General features: G+C 43.5%; 1 protein-coding gene across 2 annotated transcripts; it reads right to left on the reverse strand.

The window, feature by feature from the left end:
• Positions 1-868: 868 nt before the first annotated feature.
• Positions 869-15,957, reverse strand: rimkla (ribosomal modification protein rimK-like family member A). 2 transcript variants are annotated; one of them, XM_068733121.1, is made up of 5 exons: positions 15,032-15,957; positions 7,900-8,130; positions 6,041-6,127; positions 4,536-4,739; positions 869-3,840 (listed from the first exon to the last, which is right to left on the reverse strand). In XM_068733121.1, exons 1-5 carry the CDS (start codon positions 15,192-15,194, stop codon positions 3,329-3,331), a joined length of 1,197 nt encoding a protein of 398 aa, XP_068589222.1. In that variant the 5' UTR covers positions 15,195-15,957; the 3' UTR covers positions 869-3,328. The 2 variants fall into 2 exon arrangements, with proteins under 2 accessions (XP_068589222.1, XP_068589223.1); XM_068733122.1 differs by lacking the exon at positions 6,041-6,127.
• Positions 15,958-18,103: the final 2,146 nt, after the last annotated feature.

Raw genomic sequence — 18,103 nt, forward strand, 5'->3', positions numbered from 1 at the left:
TGTACACAGTGAACAGTTCAGAGGTCCCAACACATTTGTTCCAGGCTGCCCAGGCCCCACACAGGCCAACACACTTTCTATCGCTTCATGATTTGCACACTTTTTCTCTTCCTTCCCTGTGTCACTACCACGCAGTACACGTTTCTTTCAGCAGCATCCATGTCTTGTATCCACTTTATCATGGCCATTGTTGTACAAATACCAAGCAGAAAGAAACCCACCTGAACTGGGATCATGACTCAACTATGATCCTCAAATCATTGCTCCCAGAGGAGACCAGACAATGAAAAGGCATTGTGAAAGTTGTTGGGGCACAGTGCTAACCCGAAACGGCTAGATGTGCTCTGTGTGCATACGGATGCCGTGTAAACTACAGATTGAAATAACAGGGCTGTAGGAATGATACGAACATTTCACTCTTTCCTATGGCTGGCTTGTCAATGTGAAGGATATGTGATCTTTGATCAACATTTACGTACACAATGTAGAATGACACAGGCATCAATAAAAAGACAAAGACTTTCAAAAAAATAGGGGACAACCACATCTGGAGATAGTTCAATCATACAAGCTTCTAGGTCAGGGTGTGACTTGTTGATAATCAAGGCCACCAGCCCTTGCATGTCAGGAGAGTGGACATCAGCGGATTTCACAGTTTGTTTGTCAGATACTTTCATTATGTAGATACGGGACGTCACAGCCGTGTAACTGGTGTCATCTTGTCAGTGGAGCCACTGTGATCACTTGACAGGCAGACTTAAAATAAAAGCTGCATTCCCTGTTGTTTCGTGTTCAGATTTGGCACCATCGGGCCCCTGTTAGATTCCAGGCGGTTAGTAAATTTGGCCCACAAAAAAGGAAAATAAAATCAAGCTTCACAGCGGTTTCACTTTATTGAGACAATATTAGTGCACAAAAACCACTTTTCTTTTCTTTAAAAATACTATAAATTAGGAAGAAAACAAGGAACAATATAAAACAAGCAAGGAAAAAAAGTGAATGTTAACCATGGTATACACCACATTGTCTCATACTGTAGTTTCCAGCCTTTTTTTCATTGTTTGTGTATCTTTTTGTCTGCCTGTAGGTACGTGTAATGTTTTTTTTTTTACATGTCTTAAGCTCCAATGGATATGTCGTGCTTTTTGGGGTTCAGGGGTGAGATCCAGGCTGCTTCCCTGAGTAGTGTTCAACAGAAAGGGTTAGGAGTCTAAAAACATGGACGTCACTACGTGGAACTGAAGAATTTGTGCTTTTGATCAGAGATGTAAATTATTTTTCTTACTGAATGACATTTTCACCAGAATACCCAACCCCTATGTTGACAGCTATCTCCGAAGGTGTACAGGGGGGCGAATCAACTGGAACAAAAACCATAAGCAATAAGCTCTTGGCCACTGAAATCCCTGGATTTGTTTTTCTTTCGTAAAACGTAACATTCTAATCAAAGAGACTGCAAAAAATATAGTTCCCATTGTTTTTATTTGTACATCATGCCAACAGATTTTTGTGTGTTAGGTACTTCATTGTTATCAAAAAATAAGGTGAAAACAACAAAAGTAAAAATCTACAAATCATATGACTATGAAAACACATCTGACCAAATCCAGAAATGTTAGCACCAATTTTCAGTTTCAACCTTTTCAGTATTGCAGGTCTGTACAAACAAGTCTGTCCACATTAGCTGAAGAAGATTTCAATGTTGGCAGTTATGTTGGCCATTCCGGTTTCATCCGCTGGACACTAGTATTAAGCTAATTCACTACCTAAATATGTACAAAAAAGCTAAAAAAATAAAATAAAATAAAAATAACACTACTACCATTTTAGCTCTTGGACATAAAGAGAAGGAACACCTGGTGTATCAGGGGCCACTTGAAAACCACAAGGATCCTGGCTGATATGTATGTTTGAATAACTATGTCGTCATGGCAGTGAAAAGTCACTGTTTTGAGGTATATTTTGTTCGCATGTGTAGACGCAGCTTTCACATATTGTGTTTTCCTAAATATGTCATCTGAGCGACAAAAAAAAAAAAAAAAAAGCATCTGTTTATCATAAAGTGCTATTGAATGAATTTTAAAAAGCTGCAGACTGCTGCTGCTGGTAAGGCTAATCAAACAAGCTATCTAAGAAATTAAAAACTAGGATTCGAGTCATGGCACTCAATTAATTTTTTTATTTTCCGGGATGTGACTCTAAAACACAACAGCTATTTGTTATTTCTCCCACCTCGCTCAGGTTAGTGCAGCTTTGCTGACATTTATATTAGCCTGCTTCACTCACAGTGAATGGACACCGTGTTAGCACCCAGGAGGACTCTCTGGTGCTGTGGGGTTTGTGGTCTGGGTTGATAATATTGTTATTGACACATGGAAGGGAAATCATTCTGACAGCACAACGTCAGCCTCTTATTAACGGTGAAAGTAGAAGCTCTGGCTACATTTAAATATTAGCGAATCAAAATTGGGATTTTAGTTATAGGAGCCGTAAAACATTGTGTATACATTCTGTTGTAGTTGGATTTACAACATATGACATATGTAGTGAATTCAAGTCTCATTTCAGTTATGAGTAAGAAGTAAATGTGACATGAAATCCAGCTGCTGTAGGACGGTCCCCATCCTGTTCTGTAGCCTTGAGAGTACTACATTGCTACATTGGAACTGTCAGTATAATGTGCCTAGCATGAGGATGTATTCCTCTCCCAAGGAGCTAATCACTTGAAGAAAAAACCCCCACCTCCAATCCACCAAACCTTACTACAGTCCCCGCAGGAAACCACTTTTTTTTATGACAACATACTGTAGATTCGCCTTTAAATAAACGTAAGGATAAAAACATGGCAGGTGCCTTTTATGGGAATCCCACACCCATACAAAATACATAGTTACCTTCACCCTTGCTATTTTGCAAAATAGAAACTAGGAGAGGCCAATTTGGCAGTCATCTTATGTACTATCTCCCACCACCGTGCCGCCACCCTGCTTGAGTGTGAGCTAAGTTTGGAAAGTGGGGTTTGCCGTTTGGGAGTCGAGGTGCAAAGTGAGGAGAGTCAGGGGAGCAGCCTCAGATCTTTGTTACTTTTGACAGGAGTTAGTAGGAGAAGGCTCATGTTTTGTATTTCTGTGGTCTGTGTCTGTATGTGTGTGGAGTTTTTTTTCTTTTTCTCTGCTCTTGTTTTGCATTTAACATTCTATGTTTTCATAGTTTTTGGATTGATATGTGTTTTAAAAAAGAAATGTCTGTTGGCATGCGTACAGGTGTGTGTCTGCGTGTTTTTAATATGTATTTGTGGTGTTTGTGTGTGCATGAAGCTGCTTGAATCTTACTCAGTCAATAATTTGATTTCATTGGCGAGAAGAGTGTTGAAGTTGTAGGCTGGATCGGGGAGATCGGGGAGGGCGGGGGCTGTGGACTGGCGGGGCGAGGACTGGGAGGGCTCGGCCAGCTCCGGGTCACTTTCGCTGGAAGTAGAACCCACGCTCATGTTGCAGACGGCCTCGGGCAGCGAGCCGCCGCCGGTGGGCACGGGGCACACCTCCGGCTCGCTGCTGGTCTCGCTGGTGCTCGACACGACGGACAGCAGGGACATCTTACGGGTGAGGCGGCTGGGGAGCATCGACAGGGCGTAGTCGGCGACAATGCCTGCCACGTCCATGCCACAGGCCTGGTCGAAGGCAATGAAGCCCACGTTGGCGTTGGCCTCGCAGACCACAAAGGAGCCGTCGTTGAGCTGCAGCAGGTCGATGCCGCACACATCCATGCCGAGGATGTTAGACACCTCTATGGCCAGCTGCTTTCCCTGCTCGCTCAGTGGGCACATCATACCGACGCCGCCTAACGATCCAGAGAGAGATATCAAACTGATTAAAACCCACAGGAATCTGTGCATCGTTCAATTCACCAAATTGTCAAAAAATAATCTATGATGAATCAAGAGCAATATTAAAACATACAGTGTGTGTGGCTGATATAGGAAACATCGGATCCACCTACAGTCAGTGTCAACATGATCTGTTTCATAAATTCAGAATAATCTGATGGCTGGTGTCCTAAATATGTCACGGCACATTCCAGCATCCACTAGACCAATCTTGTCCATGCAGTCTCATCAGCTGGAATGCTTCATGTCACTTCATGTCTCCGAGGCCGTTTCAGGACGAGCTTGTAGATTTGACACTGTCGCCCAAAACTGGTTTGTATAGCAGATGGAGCATTGACGATATGATCGTTAAATATTATCCTCATATACACAAATGATTAGAACAAATGCCTGTCTAACAGATCCCATAAGATCCAAAGGATCATTACATCAAAGTCAAAACAAAAACATTAAAAATAGAATATTTTCCAAGATTAAGATCCGTTCCAGTTCGACAGAGGTGGCATCGGGGGTGACTGGTGACTGTGACGGTAAATGAAGGGAAGGGGCAGCGAGTTCAATAATGTAATGTAATGTGTGTGTGTGTGTGTGTGTGTGTGTGTGACAGTGCTCAATAGTTGAGTAATTCAGTGTGTCATCGTCTGCCTACCCAGGGAGCAGTTGCTCTGCATGCGACCATCGGTGGAGCAGCGTAGCATCGAGCCGATGACACGGCCACCCACCAAGACCACCCGGACATCGCGGCCGTGCGACTCCTTGACGTACTCTTGAAACAAGTAGGGGGTATCGTGCCGGATCAAGTGACACAGGTCTGTCAGGTGGTGTTTGTCCCGTGCCAGGAATACAGCCTTGCCTGAGGGGGAAAGGAGGAGAGATAAGATTAAGGAAACAAAAGGAAAGATGAGCTAGTTTTCAGGCTGTGACGATAAAGTAGATGAGGTTTATGTGAACATGAAAATAAGATGTGTGCGGGGTCTGACATTTGCGCAATATTAGCTGAGGTTGGGTAACTTCTTTTAAGTCTTGCTGACAAGAAGCTGCTTCTGCTGACCAAGTCTCATGCCAGTTCCCGTGTCTACTATAATAGATGGGACACTCCTCTCAGCAGCCCCAGAATTGCTTCTCACAGAGGATAGAAAACGCCTGTTTTAATTAGTTCCACTCGGCTCCGTCTCATGGTTGTCAAGCCCTGATCCGGCACCAGGGAAAATGTTGCGCATGCTACGTGTGTGTACATTGTGAGTAGGTGACAATCCAAACAAGATGACAAGGCAATCCCCTGGTAACATCATGAAGATGTGAGGACGGACAGTGGCAGGCACACTTTACAAAAACAAGACAAGCAGGGAATCATGGTCCTGTGACTCACTGAGACACATGACTACTTTGTACTGGTGGCACTAAAACATTGATTTAGAGATTGGGCACACGAAGGCATTCACTTAGTTTTCAATTACAGTATTTCACATCCCAACAACTGGCCAGGAAAATCACATGACATGTGGGATCTAGTATTGGCCTGATAATACAAATGATTTTGAAAGAGCCCTTTATAATTGTTTGTAGGCCTTTATATTTGCTCAACAGAAGGAAGGAAAGCTAGACTTAAGCCAATGACAATGGTTAAACACAGAGGGGAGGAAAGCAACCCTTTAGATGCAGAACTCCATAAAAAAGGGTCAAGTTAGTGGTTGACCAATGGCTGCTTTGACTAACAATGCGTTATGACGGCAGCCTGGGCTCACCGCGGTGCATTGTTATTCCTTGGCGAGTCCTTCATGTGTCAATTACTATGAAAAGGAAAATCCCAATGGGTCAGCAGACACTGGGGCTCATCTCCAACATCAATGGCAAGGCTCAAATTTCCCCACACAAGCCCCCTGTGAATTCATGCAAAATGTGTGAAACCCGGGGTAAATTTACTAGAAACAGAAGTGATTAACCTAGCAGCCATCCTGCAAGCATTGCAAGCTTCTGTCACGCTGGTTGTTGCAGCACCGGAGTTCTAATCATTTAACACTCTGTCAATGAATTTCATGTCAGGGTGGACTGAGCTGCCACCGGGGGCCTGCAGTGAAAACAGATCTCTTTTTTTTAAGGTGTGGTGTGGTGAATAGAGCTGGTGACAGGAAGAAATAGACTTGATGGTCTTACCTCTGTGGCCACGTGCATTCTTCACCACCACAGGGTAGCCCAGCGGCTCTGCCTCGTCAATCATCTTACGGAAGTTGTCATGCCCTCCTGGGATACGCCATGCACACAAACACGCAGCAGACACACACCCAGAAACATGCACCCACACAGTGGTGTCAAATTATATAATTATAATTATGTTTTTTGTAAAAATCGTCCTTTGTTTTGATAGCATGGTTCACACATTACAGCCGGCTGAACAGGGTGGGGGTGGGGAGGGGGGGATGTAGCACGTTGCCATGGCAACAGAAGTGACTCAAAACAGCGAGGCTGTAGGAGTGTTTGTCCTGAGCTTGTAATCGTTTTTGCTGCTTGCTTGATTCATGAGATTGGAACAGAGCAGTCACTGAGGGATGCGTTAATGTGAAGCAGCTGACCATATCTGACTTTGACTCAGTGGCAGCTCGTGCAGCAACAGATGTGCTTCGGCTTGAGAAGCGATTGAAAATATTGAAAAAGAAAATGAGGTGTAACTTCTTCTTTTTCCTCTCTATCTCCACTACTCCACTACTGTCTCTCTCTCTCTCTCTCTCTCTCTCTCTCTCTCTCTCACACATGTGTGTGTTTTCAGTGAGAGGGAGAAAGAACAGAGGGAGTGGAGGAGGAGAGAGTGGGCAGCAAATGTGGGTCCATCCACGTCATAAGCTGCCGAGGTGGAGAGCAGGAGGGAGAGCTATGGCATCTTTTATTTTGAAAAATCGTGAGGGGGGGCATGGGGTGGGGCGTTTGAGGGGGTGTTACATAAGCTCTCCAGCCGCTCTGCATGCATCGCCTGGCCTACTGTGCAGAGAGACGGATGGAATGTAGGCCAAACACCCCCCTCCTCTTTCTTTCTTTCTTTCTTTCTCTGTCTGTATCCTTCTCTGTCTGCTCTCACAAACACCACACCGCTGTTGATTTTTGGAAAAGAGAAGAAAAATAAAAATGCGTGGTGTTGGTTGTCAGCCTCGGTTTTATCTTACAAAATCAGCAAACTACAACCAATGAAAACAGCAGCCTGGCTTGTGCTGTTATCAACAGTGGTAACTTTAAATACACGTGGTTTAGTGGACGGTTATGAGGATTTGACTCGGTATGTAAATGGAGTTTTCTCTCTGTTATTGGAATAATTGCAGTGGTGTAGTGATGGTCTGACGAATGGCCTAATAAACTGTCACACAGACACATGGACTAAAGCCTGTGATGTGACTGATGTGATTGAAATGTCCAAAAACAACATACTTGACACAGCAGTGATGGCAATCATGCTAATAGTCATTTCACTGTAGATGATGCAGTTATACTCCCCTATAATTTGTTATACATACTTGCAGACAATAATTACATCTATCATAATATAATATATAATAATCTATAGCTTGTATTTACTAGAACACAGCCATATCATTGACATAAGCAGCAAGGGCTGTCCATATTTTTTTGAAACACAATCATGTGGGACATAATTTCATAAATAATTGATGAATGATGTATGAAAGAGCTGAGGCTTTGAAGCAAACTTGACTAGATCTTTGGGACTGCTGATAAGAAATTGTCCAGCAGGTGCCTGTGTTTATTCGTCTGTGCACTTCCTTATGCCCTCCACTGAGGGAATTACAGTCTGCATTCTGTAGTCTGCACTGGACCCCTCGAGCCATTTATAAGGTACAATGCAGCATGGACTACTTGTTGTCCACACACTGGGAAGTATTAATGAAGCCAGTTGCATCACACTTTTCCTCCACTGACTTGTGGACTGACGCCTGAGTTGCAACAGCGCCGTGCCGCCACCACAACACACCAACACTAAAAAAAAGGACAAACGTCACGTATTGATTTACCGTATGAGAAGGTGTCAGGCAGAGGCACACCATGGCCGGCCAGCTCCTGGAAGGTCCAGAACTTGTTGACACAGTTGAGTATGGCCTGGGGACGGTTGATCAGCCGGCAGCCCATCTTCTCCAGGTGGCGCAGCACGGTGATGTCACTATCTGACTGCACCCAGGGCGTGGGCACCCGTACCACCACCACCTGTGGATAAGATGTCACCAATTCCTGCTCCACTCGCAGACCTGGAGGTTGAGAAAGTGGGTCCGGGGTTGAAGGAGGTGGTGGAAACAAGAAGGCCATCATTAAACAAGTATCCAAACGGTTGGACCTGAACCTCATACATATAGGAAGTTCTTCAGAGCATGCAAAAAAATTCTGAGCCACTATAGCGAGACCTTACGTGAGAAAAGCAACGTGTCATTGTTTACAGCTACCGTTACATCCCCAAAGTCATATTTACAGGCGCTGGAAATATTGTGAAAGGGGGTAGGTGAGATTTGGAATCCACCATCTCCTGGTGGAAAAGTTAACTCCTCTCATAGAGACTCTTTTGTGGACATTGCTGCAGTCGTCCCCCACAGCTCAGACTGAGAGTTGGCCGGGTTACAGGACCGGGCAGAAGCAGCCAGCTATCCGAGGCTGGTGGTGTTAAGTCATGAATTTGGAAGCTGCCTTGCTAGCTGATACGATTATTTACATGCTGCCCATATCCATAAACAGTACTCCCCTGCAGCGCTGCCAGCTTTCCTCTGCCTTTTGGGCCGATATCCTTGCTGATGTGCTAACACTATACTCTACTTTGTCTAAATGTAGGGCAGTGGGGTAGCCAGAGATGTCTTGAATTGAATCACACATGAACACACATCATGGAGAAAGGCATGGTTGGAATTATATTGTATTTGGTAATCACTTTTTATGAACAAAGCAAAATAATAGTCTTTAGTGTCTGTTATCTGAAATTCAAGGTGTTTTGTTGACAGACTAGACATTAAAAACCAATTTCAGACACCTATTAATATATATATATATAATACTAATGTAAGCTTACTAAATACAACAGGCTAAATGAACACGTGGCGTGACACTAACTTTCCTACTCGCCATCTCCAGTCTCTATCCACAGCTATCTGGATCTGCAGAACAGAATACAGTTTTGATGGAATATTGGCTTGATATTTGCCAAACACAGATGGCAAATTCACCGGCCAAAGCCAGAGATTTGGCAGCATTTCACTGGTGACTGGTGTTACTTTGTCACCCCGGTTGAGAGGAGGAAACAGAGACAGACTGTGAGATTCTTGAGCAGGCGATGCGACCCAACGGCTCATCGGGAAGAACAGATTGGGTGACAACCAAACCTGTGTGTTCGTGTGTGTGTACGGGATGGAAGGGAGGAGACACATTTGTCACTAGCACAGCACTTCATCTCTAACCGTGACCTGAATTTCAGCCATCTTAGAATCTGCCGGCTCACTATAGAGACAGCGCCACTGGCTGAGATCATCAGAGGTCACCAGAAGCTTGATGGTTGCTGCATACGTAATTAGAACAGACAGCCCCCAATGTGCCGGCAGATGCGCCGTGCCTCAAGCCCACACAGTGTGTATGGTGCGCGCACTATGGGCGGGGCCCAGCCGGCACTCGTTCTTCAGGCAGCTCTGTGCAGAGACAGGTAGAGGAGGGAACGGGGGACGAGGCAGCAGGCAGAAAAGGTCAGGGATGTCTTGTAGCCTTAACACAGAGGAAGGGAGGGAGGAGGGGAGGGGCATAAGAAAGCAGTATGAAGCCATGAAAAGACTGCCGCCCCTCCCTTTTTCTCCTCCTCCTCACAATCTCAGTATAGAAGCAGGAGGATTTACTGTCTCTCCGGCCACACTGCTCTGATTGTGCGGCTACTGAGAGCACTGAGAATGGTATTACAGTGGGAAGTGTCAGGGGACACGGTCTCATGCTTTTTTGACAGACAATATTCTCTGTTCATGGTGCTCGTCTCCATCTCCAGGGGAACCAAACAGAGACCAGCGAGGCAGCCAGATGAATCAGTCCTATTCATGTGTGCAAGTGTTGGTGTGCACTGCACTGTAAGTCATGTGACCATTTGCAAAAAAAACATTCAGAAACCCTTCCTGACCATTTTGGTGTACAACAAAGGCAACATGCAGGGTTTTTTTCTGTCTACATTTAGTGTGGACGTGACCTGTTCAGAGTGACAGCGGATGGGATTTCTTCTGTGCTCTATGACAGAGCGTGATGTTTTTATGGTTTTATGGTTTTATGGTTCAATGGACTGTGTGTGTGTGTGTGTGTGTGTGTGTGTGTGTGTGTGTGTGTGTGTGTGTGTGTGTGTCCATCTGCCTGACAAAGCTAACAAGCATTACAAGCATTCTATGCATACCGCTGCAACGTCACAAAGCACGCAACGCTGACAAATGCTGTGCCAACGCTAGGCCGGCGGGTCCGGACTGGGTCTGGGTATCCTGTCTAAATTAGCATGATGGGGCAGCAGGTTTATCCACAGTTTCAGACAAAAAAATCATATATTGTAGGCCTATACTGTGAGGCCAAGCATCGGCACAGCACAGCGAGTAAAACCCAACACTGAATAAGACATTTTTTCAGGCGATTAAAAGGTTACAATAAACTTTCATGAACTGAAAACAGTTCATGAAAGTTCGAAATAAGTTCTAAATATAATAAAAGGGCAACTCCCAGATGGGCCGTGGAAGCGGCCTGTCAATCACAAGGAAGCCACGCCCTAAAGCATAACCTGATTTGTTGTTTATTTTACTTTTAATGAGACCATAATTTACTAAACGAACATCATGCTGTATTAAAGAAGACTAAGGATTGAGACCATGAACTCATACGATGTTTGAGGTTATACATCAAGTGAAAAGTAGAGCCATTTTCTATATATTCTGATTTATTTTGGCTGATTTAAACTGATGAAGTTCTGAAAAGAATGAAACATGTTTATGAAGATTGTTTTTGAAGATACCAGTTCAATGTAGTGGGCAGTACTACAGTGATGAATCAATATTATAAAATACTTAATTACTCTAATATACTGTACATTAGTCATATATATATATATATATATATATATATATATATATATATATATATATATATATATATATATATATATTCATATACTATATGTGTACAATAAAGTAAAATGTTATTAATGAATAATGCAACATGTCATTATAAGGTTTGTGGGAGAGAATGGAGGAGAAAGTACTTTGGTCTGGTAGCAGAGTGAGTCTGTACACAGTCTTGCCAAACCTTACTCAATGGCTATTTTTATATTTTTGACATAATGCTGTGTAGGGCATATTTTGTACCCACCAGCCACATGGGCTGGTACAAACAAAAAAACATATCCACCACTGCTATTTTAACTGATGTGTCTTTGACATGTAATGTGTCATTACCTGCCAGAGTGACTGGTAATACTGAACAACTTTAGTGTGGTGGCTGTTGTCAGCTTGTACGGCGAGTCATTTATTTGGTATGACAGGAAAATCAGGAAAGAAAATAGAAGAGAAACATTATTCTTTCCTTAATATTTGCGGGTTTGAGTTAACTTGCAGCTTCCTCCCAACACAGTGAGTTTTTACAGTGATGCAACATCAGTCAGCATCAGATAGTATGACGTTAGAAGGGTTGGAGTCCAGTAATCGTGCACTAGACACTGTTCTCTTTGACTACTGCAACTATGCAAATTACAAACGCATGTGCTTATTAGCGGTATGACCGTATATAAAAGAAAAGGCTGAACACTCAACACAGCTAGTCAGACATGGGAAAGATGTGTCAGCCACTCACACCCTAATACGGTGCTGCTATTCCAGGAACAATAACAGTAAAAGTATTTTTTGAGGGAGTATCAGTCAATGTTGCTGTCACATAAATGATTTGATATTATCCTATTATTTTGTTTTTTTGTTGCTTTTCTATCAAGAGAAAAAAGCTAGTATGAGCCTCTTTGGCAATACCAATAACATGTAAATGTTCCTGGCTGCATGAGAGAACTTGCAAATGAGATTACTGCAGGTTATGTAATGATCAAAGAATTTTCCTTTGATGGATTGACATGTGCAATCAAGCCACAGCCCTTAAATCTCACACTTTTTTTAACATATATTTGCAAAGCATTTTTTCAGAAAAAAGGAGCTGTTATTTTCCAACTAAGGACCTACAGTGGGAGGTAAAATTCATTACCATGATCAAGACCCATCAATTCTCCCTTTTTCCAGTTTATGGCATGAACTAGTGTTCATGCCATAAACTTTGACCGCATGTATATTGATGCTAATATACACCTACATGTCTGGTAGTAAATCAAGATACTGAACCTCATCTTCCCGTTCACTGGCATAGGAGCGTTGCATTTATCATCTTTGGGGGTGAAATTTGCCCAGCGGCATGTGTGAGGACTTCAAAGGATCGTAAAATATTCAATCTCTGTTTTAAGTTTAAAATGAGCTCAAAACTGGTTTGGCTGGCTAAGGTGTGTGCACTTATCTCTCCTCCTGTGGCCATATTGAACCTGGGGAATTCAACCTGAGAAACCGGTACAGGTGTTTTAATGGTTTGCATTCTGACCCACCCTAACAAATACTTTGTGTCCAGGAACATTTATTTTTACTTAACCTAAACATTGTTTGTTTTAGTTTTTATTCAAATATAAATGCATGAAATGTGAAGTGGAGAATAACTCTTTGGTCAGTGACCAATGGGCCTTATTGATCACATGATGGTGAAATACCACTTGTGTTAGAAACAGTGAGGATTGTATACTCTCACTGATGTTGTACAGTATGCTTATGCTATATTGCTAATCCACACAGCAATTCAGACAATTTAAAAGTGGGTGACCGTGGCTAAGTGGAGAGCAGGGCCGCTTTTCAATCAGAGGGTTGGCGGTTCGATCCCCGGCTCCTACTCTCCTAGTCTCATGTCAATGTGTCCTTGAGCAAGACACTTAACCCCAAAATGTCTCCCGTAGCTGCTTCTACGGTGTGTAGATAGATACTGAATTGTAAGTCGCTTTGGATAAAAGCGTCTGCTAAATGACTGTAATGTAATGTAAAAGGATATGCATATTACAAGAGACTGGCAACTTTGACTTGGTAAAGATGATGTGGACAAGTTGCAGTTTCCACTTGGATTTTGCACTAGAAAGTATCGTCCAGCTCCAGAGTTACTGCAGTCTATGTGTAAATGTAACGTGGGTTAATTCAAACGTAGATAAAAAGCTGCGCGTAATGCTCGGTGTACAGGGCCAGCATGCAGCCACAGAGTATGTGTAGCAGGCCCACAGCGTGGCTAATCTGTCCACTGGCTGTTAATCTGTGATGTTAAGACAAGGCTCAGAAGACGTACGCAGACTTGGGGCCAGGCTGTATTACAGCTCATGCTAACTGCCCTGCTCCAGTTGTGTGTATCTTGCTGAGCCACAGGTCTAGACACCCGCCTACCTACCTCCCTGTGTTGGCTAATATGGTCTCAAATTCAGTATTTCCTTGATATATTTAGCATTTTGTGATGATTAGCATATTCATAAAATAGGATTATCTTGATATGGTAGCAAAAAACGGCGTCATACTGTGATTTTTATGTGATATTCTCTTTACAACTAGCCGTTTCCAGGATTTCCTTATGTTCACAAATGGTCCTTTGGCTGAACTAAGGTGTTAAAAAGACATGCGATTTCTTAAATGTCATGCCTTCCACTTTAATACTCTGTTGTTGGCGCATGAAGCCCCGCGTTGAGTTGAAAAGCTCTGCCATGACTGAGCCGTACAGTAGAGCTGATGTAACAGTATCATCAGTATGTCGCCTGTGAGGGACGTGCTTGCTCAAGCTCACCCCGATCCGTCCCACATGGTCTCCGAACTATTCAGCATCTGCCAGTGCCAGCCTACACGTTTATGTGTTAATTGAGACCCGCACGCCTCTCATCTGATGACACCAGCCCCACTTCACACCGTCCCGATGAATTCCATGTGTGTCTGTTTGTCGAGAGTTCCTACTGTTACCATCTCTTTCTCAAGGCCTCCTGGGTAAATAGTGAGAAAATGTTGTCATCTCATAACAAGCTGAACTCAAACAATGTGTTCTGGACAAAGCAGTACCACAATAACAAAATGTACATTAGATCTGTCATTGTGACATACTGTGGGCAGCGTAGATACGGTAAAAATATACAGAAAACCTGAAGGATTAAGGTGATACATAGGGCTGTCCTCGACCAAATCAATTAGTAGTCGACTAACACTCGTGTGATTTTGTTGGCTAATTGGTTTAATCGATAGATCTGTAAAACTGAGTAATCATGGAAATAAATCACATACAATCTTGTGTTTACCAAAGTTATGTGCATCACGTTTCTCTGCATTAAGTCATTCGAAAGATTAGTCGACTAATCGAATAAGAGAGTTTTGATAATCAATGCCCCAATTTAGCAATATATCATCAATAAACAAGTCCCGGTCAAGGCTCCATTGATGCAAAATTTGCTTAATGTTTTCCTTCCTTTAACCTGTACACTTATTTGGACTCAATTTTAAGATATACATTTAGTTGCTGGTTGGATCTGGTGTACATAAAATCCTTACAGAGTAAATATTTGAATTGATCACTCAAACACCACTAGTCCACATACGCCCCTTTGTATGTGAAGCATGTTAGCATGCGCGTGTGCCTCCTATGGGCTGTGGTGCCAGCACATGAGAGCATAGCACAATGTTTTAATTACAAGTCCTCTGTAATAGTAATTGCCTTTGTGATATTAAGTAAATCGTATGATCGACGGATTTGCTGGGATTGTAACTTATTCAGCGAAATCAAATCAAGCATCCTCGCTCCCCCTCTGGAGGCACTCTCGCTGGAAAGTGGGTTAGGCGGTCACGTCTGTGGTTACACTTCGCTTCCTTGCTAGCAGGCAGACCGGGCTAGCCCTTTCCTTTCCTCACAGCAGTGTTGGTCCCCAAACAATACCCGCCTGCCATTATAACTTTGTTGGACCACGTAGATCACCGCGGATCCGAAACAATCAGCTCCACTGCACCATCCATTGACACAGCTCTACGTCAAGACGCACCTGCTGCTTTGGTTTAATTGTGTGATACTTGCCTAATTGTCCCTCACTGATCGTTAGCACGATCTGATCCATGAGAAGCGAGCGGAATTCAACGTCCTCGTCGGCGCAGCGCTCCTTCAGCGCCCGAAGGATCTGAACCTGAGGGTATTCCTGGCTGATACGGCGGTCGGTCACGAACCAAACCCGAGAGCACATTCTGGATGCGTGGATTAAAGTAAAAAAATATATATATCCGGCAAAAAACTAAAACACACACAGTTGTAGCTGTGCGAGGCGGCAGGTGTGTGTGTGTGGTGATCCAGGGGCTCACACAATGGAGAGCTCCGCGGCTAGCAGCACGAGCAGGTTGTAATGTGGCTAAAAACAGGACCACTGCTCCCCCGTTGTCTGGACCGATCCGGCTAGGACGAACAATCTTCTGTATCACCTTCGATCGTCTTCATTTGCAGCCATTTAGTCTTCCCGTGGTGCAGCTAGTTGAACCCAAGACCGCGCAAAATTCGACACGAGTGAGCCGAAGATAACGGTATATTTACCCGCAGAAACGTGTCCCCTTTTCCACCGTTATCCGGATCTCGGCGCTACTTGCCCGCCGGGGCGAACAAAGCCAAAGCCGTGCCGCTGTATAGTGTCCACTTTACGACTCAAAACTACCAATGAAGTTTTCCCGCGATCGCAGCGGTATGGTACGGCAAACCGCAGACTCGTCGGTTTAGTACAATAAGCTAGCCCACAACGACCACCCTCTCTCCTTCGTTTGGCTGCTGTCCACGAGTTTTGGTGCTGAAACGTGCACGAGCTTCGTTTACAACTCCACTTCTGTGCGTGCCCGTGCACAACAACATACGGGGCCTGCCCCAAAATAAAAGTTTTGGAGTGGCGTGAACCAATCGCAAATCGGAAACTTCCCCATTGTCCACACAGCACGCTGAAAGATGTGGGCGGGAAGCAAGCGTCCGAACCAATGAGGACGGAGCCTGAGAAGGGCGCGGAGTGCTGCGTGAAATCAGTGCGTGGAGTCTGCAGTGCGCACGAGACTGCGCACATCCCCGAACCGGTTCAGACCAGACGTTGCGAGGAGGTTTTGGCGAATACCGACAGCGCTGTCTCCATGCCGAAGTGGCAGGAAATGAAACAAGGTCATCACAAACCGAAGCCACTGACTATATTCCTTTTGTTTTCCTCAGTTCTGCTTCATAATCCCAGATTGAGAGGCGCTTACTCCGCTATTACCCAGTATTGTGACAGTCCTGGTGTGTAGCAGTGCCTTCCAGGGACCACTGAGTCCGCTGACTGGAAGGAAAACACTCCCATGTGATAATGGTGCGAAATTATGCGTGTGACCCACTTCCTCCCTCTGTCCCTGTGCCAGAGACTAACGTCGCTGTGTGTGTGTGTGTGTGTGTGTGTGTGTGTGTGTGTGTGTGTGTGTGTGTGTGTGTGTGTGTGTGTGTGTGTGTGCGTGTGTGTGTGTGTATGATACACATATTTTTAGATTCAGTGGGACTTTCCGAGGATTTCATCTCCGACGTCCATCACTAATAACGTCCACGAATCCGCTTAAAAACTCCCGAATCAGGTCTTTATTTTTTTTAAAGTATGTCTGTACATATTGCAAACATGAAAGGTAATAGCTCATTACAATGGTGCACCAATATATATATATATATATATATATATATATATATATATATATATATATATATATACACACATAGAAAACACACAACAATCCTTGACTAAATAAGGCGTACAAGTAATCTATTCAATTTAACAGAACAAAGAGTCAATACTGACATGCCCAAGGAATATTTTATTAGAATAAAAGAAAAATATGATAGTCAAAAGTAGGCATGCAACTGCCTATAACAATTTGAAACGTCACATTTTAATTACATCCATCTGACGATCTTTGCTCGAATCCCAGGCGCTTAAAACGGCTTCAAGATGATCCTCGTGGTGACCCTATTAGGAAGCATCAACAGACATGTTACCTAACATACAAGTCAACGTAAAAGCAAATTGTTGAAGAGAACTCACCAGAACAAACTTATTTTTACAAACTTATTTTTTTTCTCCATCGTTTAGGATAATTGTTTCGGCAGATGCAACGGTGCGCATGCGCAACACTCTCCTCTTTCTCATGGCGAGCGAGGCGTATTCTCGCGAGGCTGGCTCATGCGCTGCTCTGCTCTCATCATATATGATACAAAATGATGAAATTATGTGACTGGACTCATTAACTCATTAATCTGCCATCTTGAGATGTTTACTCATCAGAGGAATTGAAATGTTTGCGTTGATGACGTGTTGCACCCTTAAGGTTCCACCCAATTCCTCCCTGAGAAGTTGCATATCCGGTTGTGATGTGTGTGCGCGTGTGTGTGTGATATCTCGGGCATCCCTTGCCTCCACACACTGCAACGTCTAAAAGTCAGCAGGATCAAACCGGGCAGATCCAGTCGTGCTGCCTAATTGTTACAACGTAGGGGTAAGCCATCGAGGTAGACACATGCCTCAAGATCAACGTCACACATTCAACAACAGACAGGTTTTCTGCTTTGAAGCCAACCTCCTATCCTATCATGTTTACAACACAAACTTAAACCTTTAATTCTGTGCCAAAATTAACTGTGGTTGTCCTGAAACAGCCTATGTTGTACATGTATTGTGGCAAAATACACTGCATATTGACCCACACATGACTGTACTAGTATATTCTGTTTTGAATCATAATTCAGTGTCACTTAATTTGCAGACTATAAGCTCACCATGTTTGGATGGAATCAACACAGAAGATTCAGCTAAATAGCTTTTAACATGACAGGTCAAGCCTGGTTGCATTTGGTATGGAGCAGACAGGTGATACTCATTTAACGACTTAAAAGACGAAAAACGTGGCTTTTCACAGTTTACAGAGTTTTATAAATTAGATTAAAATAATACAAAACACAGATAAGTGCACATTAAAAAAAAAAAAAAAAACCTTCAGTAGGTCTGTCTAACTATGGCAACACTTTTTTTTTAACCTGGAGAGTCCTCTGGTGGTGGACTCACAAAATACAACAGCTGGCCCAGAAGAAATTCCAAGATTGTTTATTCCT

Source organism: Cebidichthys violaceus, unplaced genomic scaffold, assembly GCF_023349555.1.
Source record: "Cebidichthys violaceus isolate CVI_PGR_0920_01 unplaced genomic scaffold, fCebVio1.0.p SCAF_6, whole genome shotgun sequence".
Taxonomy (NCBI): domain Eukaryota; kingdom Metazoa; phylum Chordata; class Actinopteri; order Perciformes; family Stichaeidae; genus Cebidichthys; species Cebidichthys violaceus.

Coding starts and splice junctions, on each gene's coding strand:
- rimkla (XM_068733121.1), bottom strand. CDS start 15,194: ATGTGCTCTCGGGTTTGGTTCGTGACCGACCGCCGTATCAGCCAGGAA. Junction 6,128..7,899: donor GCCTGACACCTTCTCATACG/GTAAATCAATAC, acceptor GGCGTATCCCAG/GAGGGCATGACAACTTCCGT. Junction 4,740..6,040: donor GAATGCACGTGGCCACAGAG/GTAAGACCATCA, acceptor TTTCCCCCTCAG/GCAAGGCTGTATTCCTGGCA.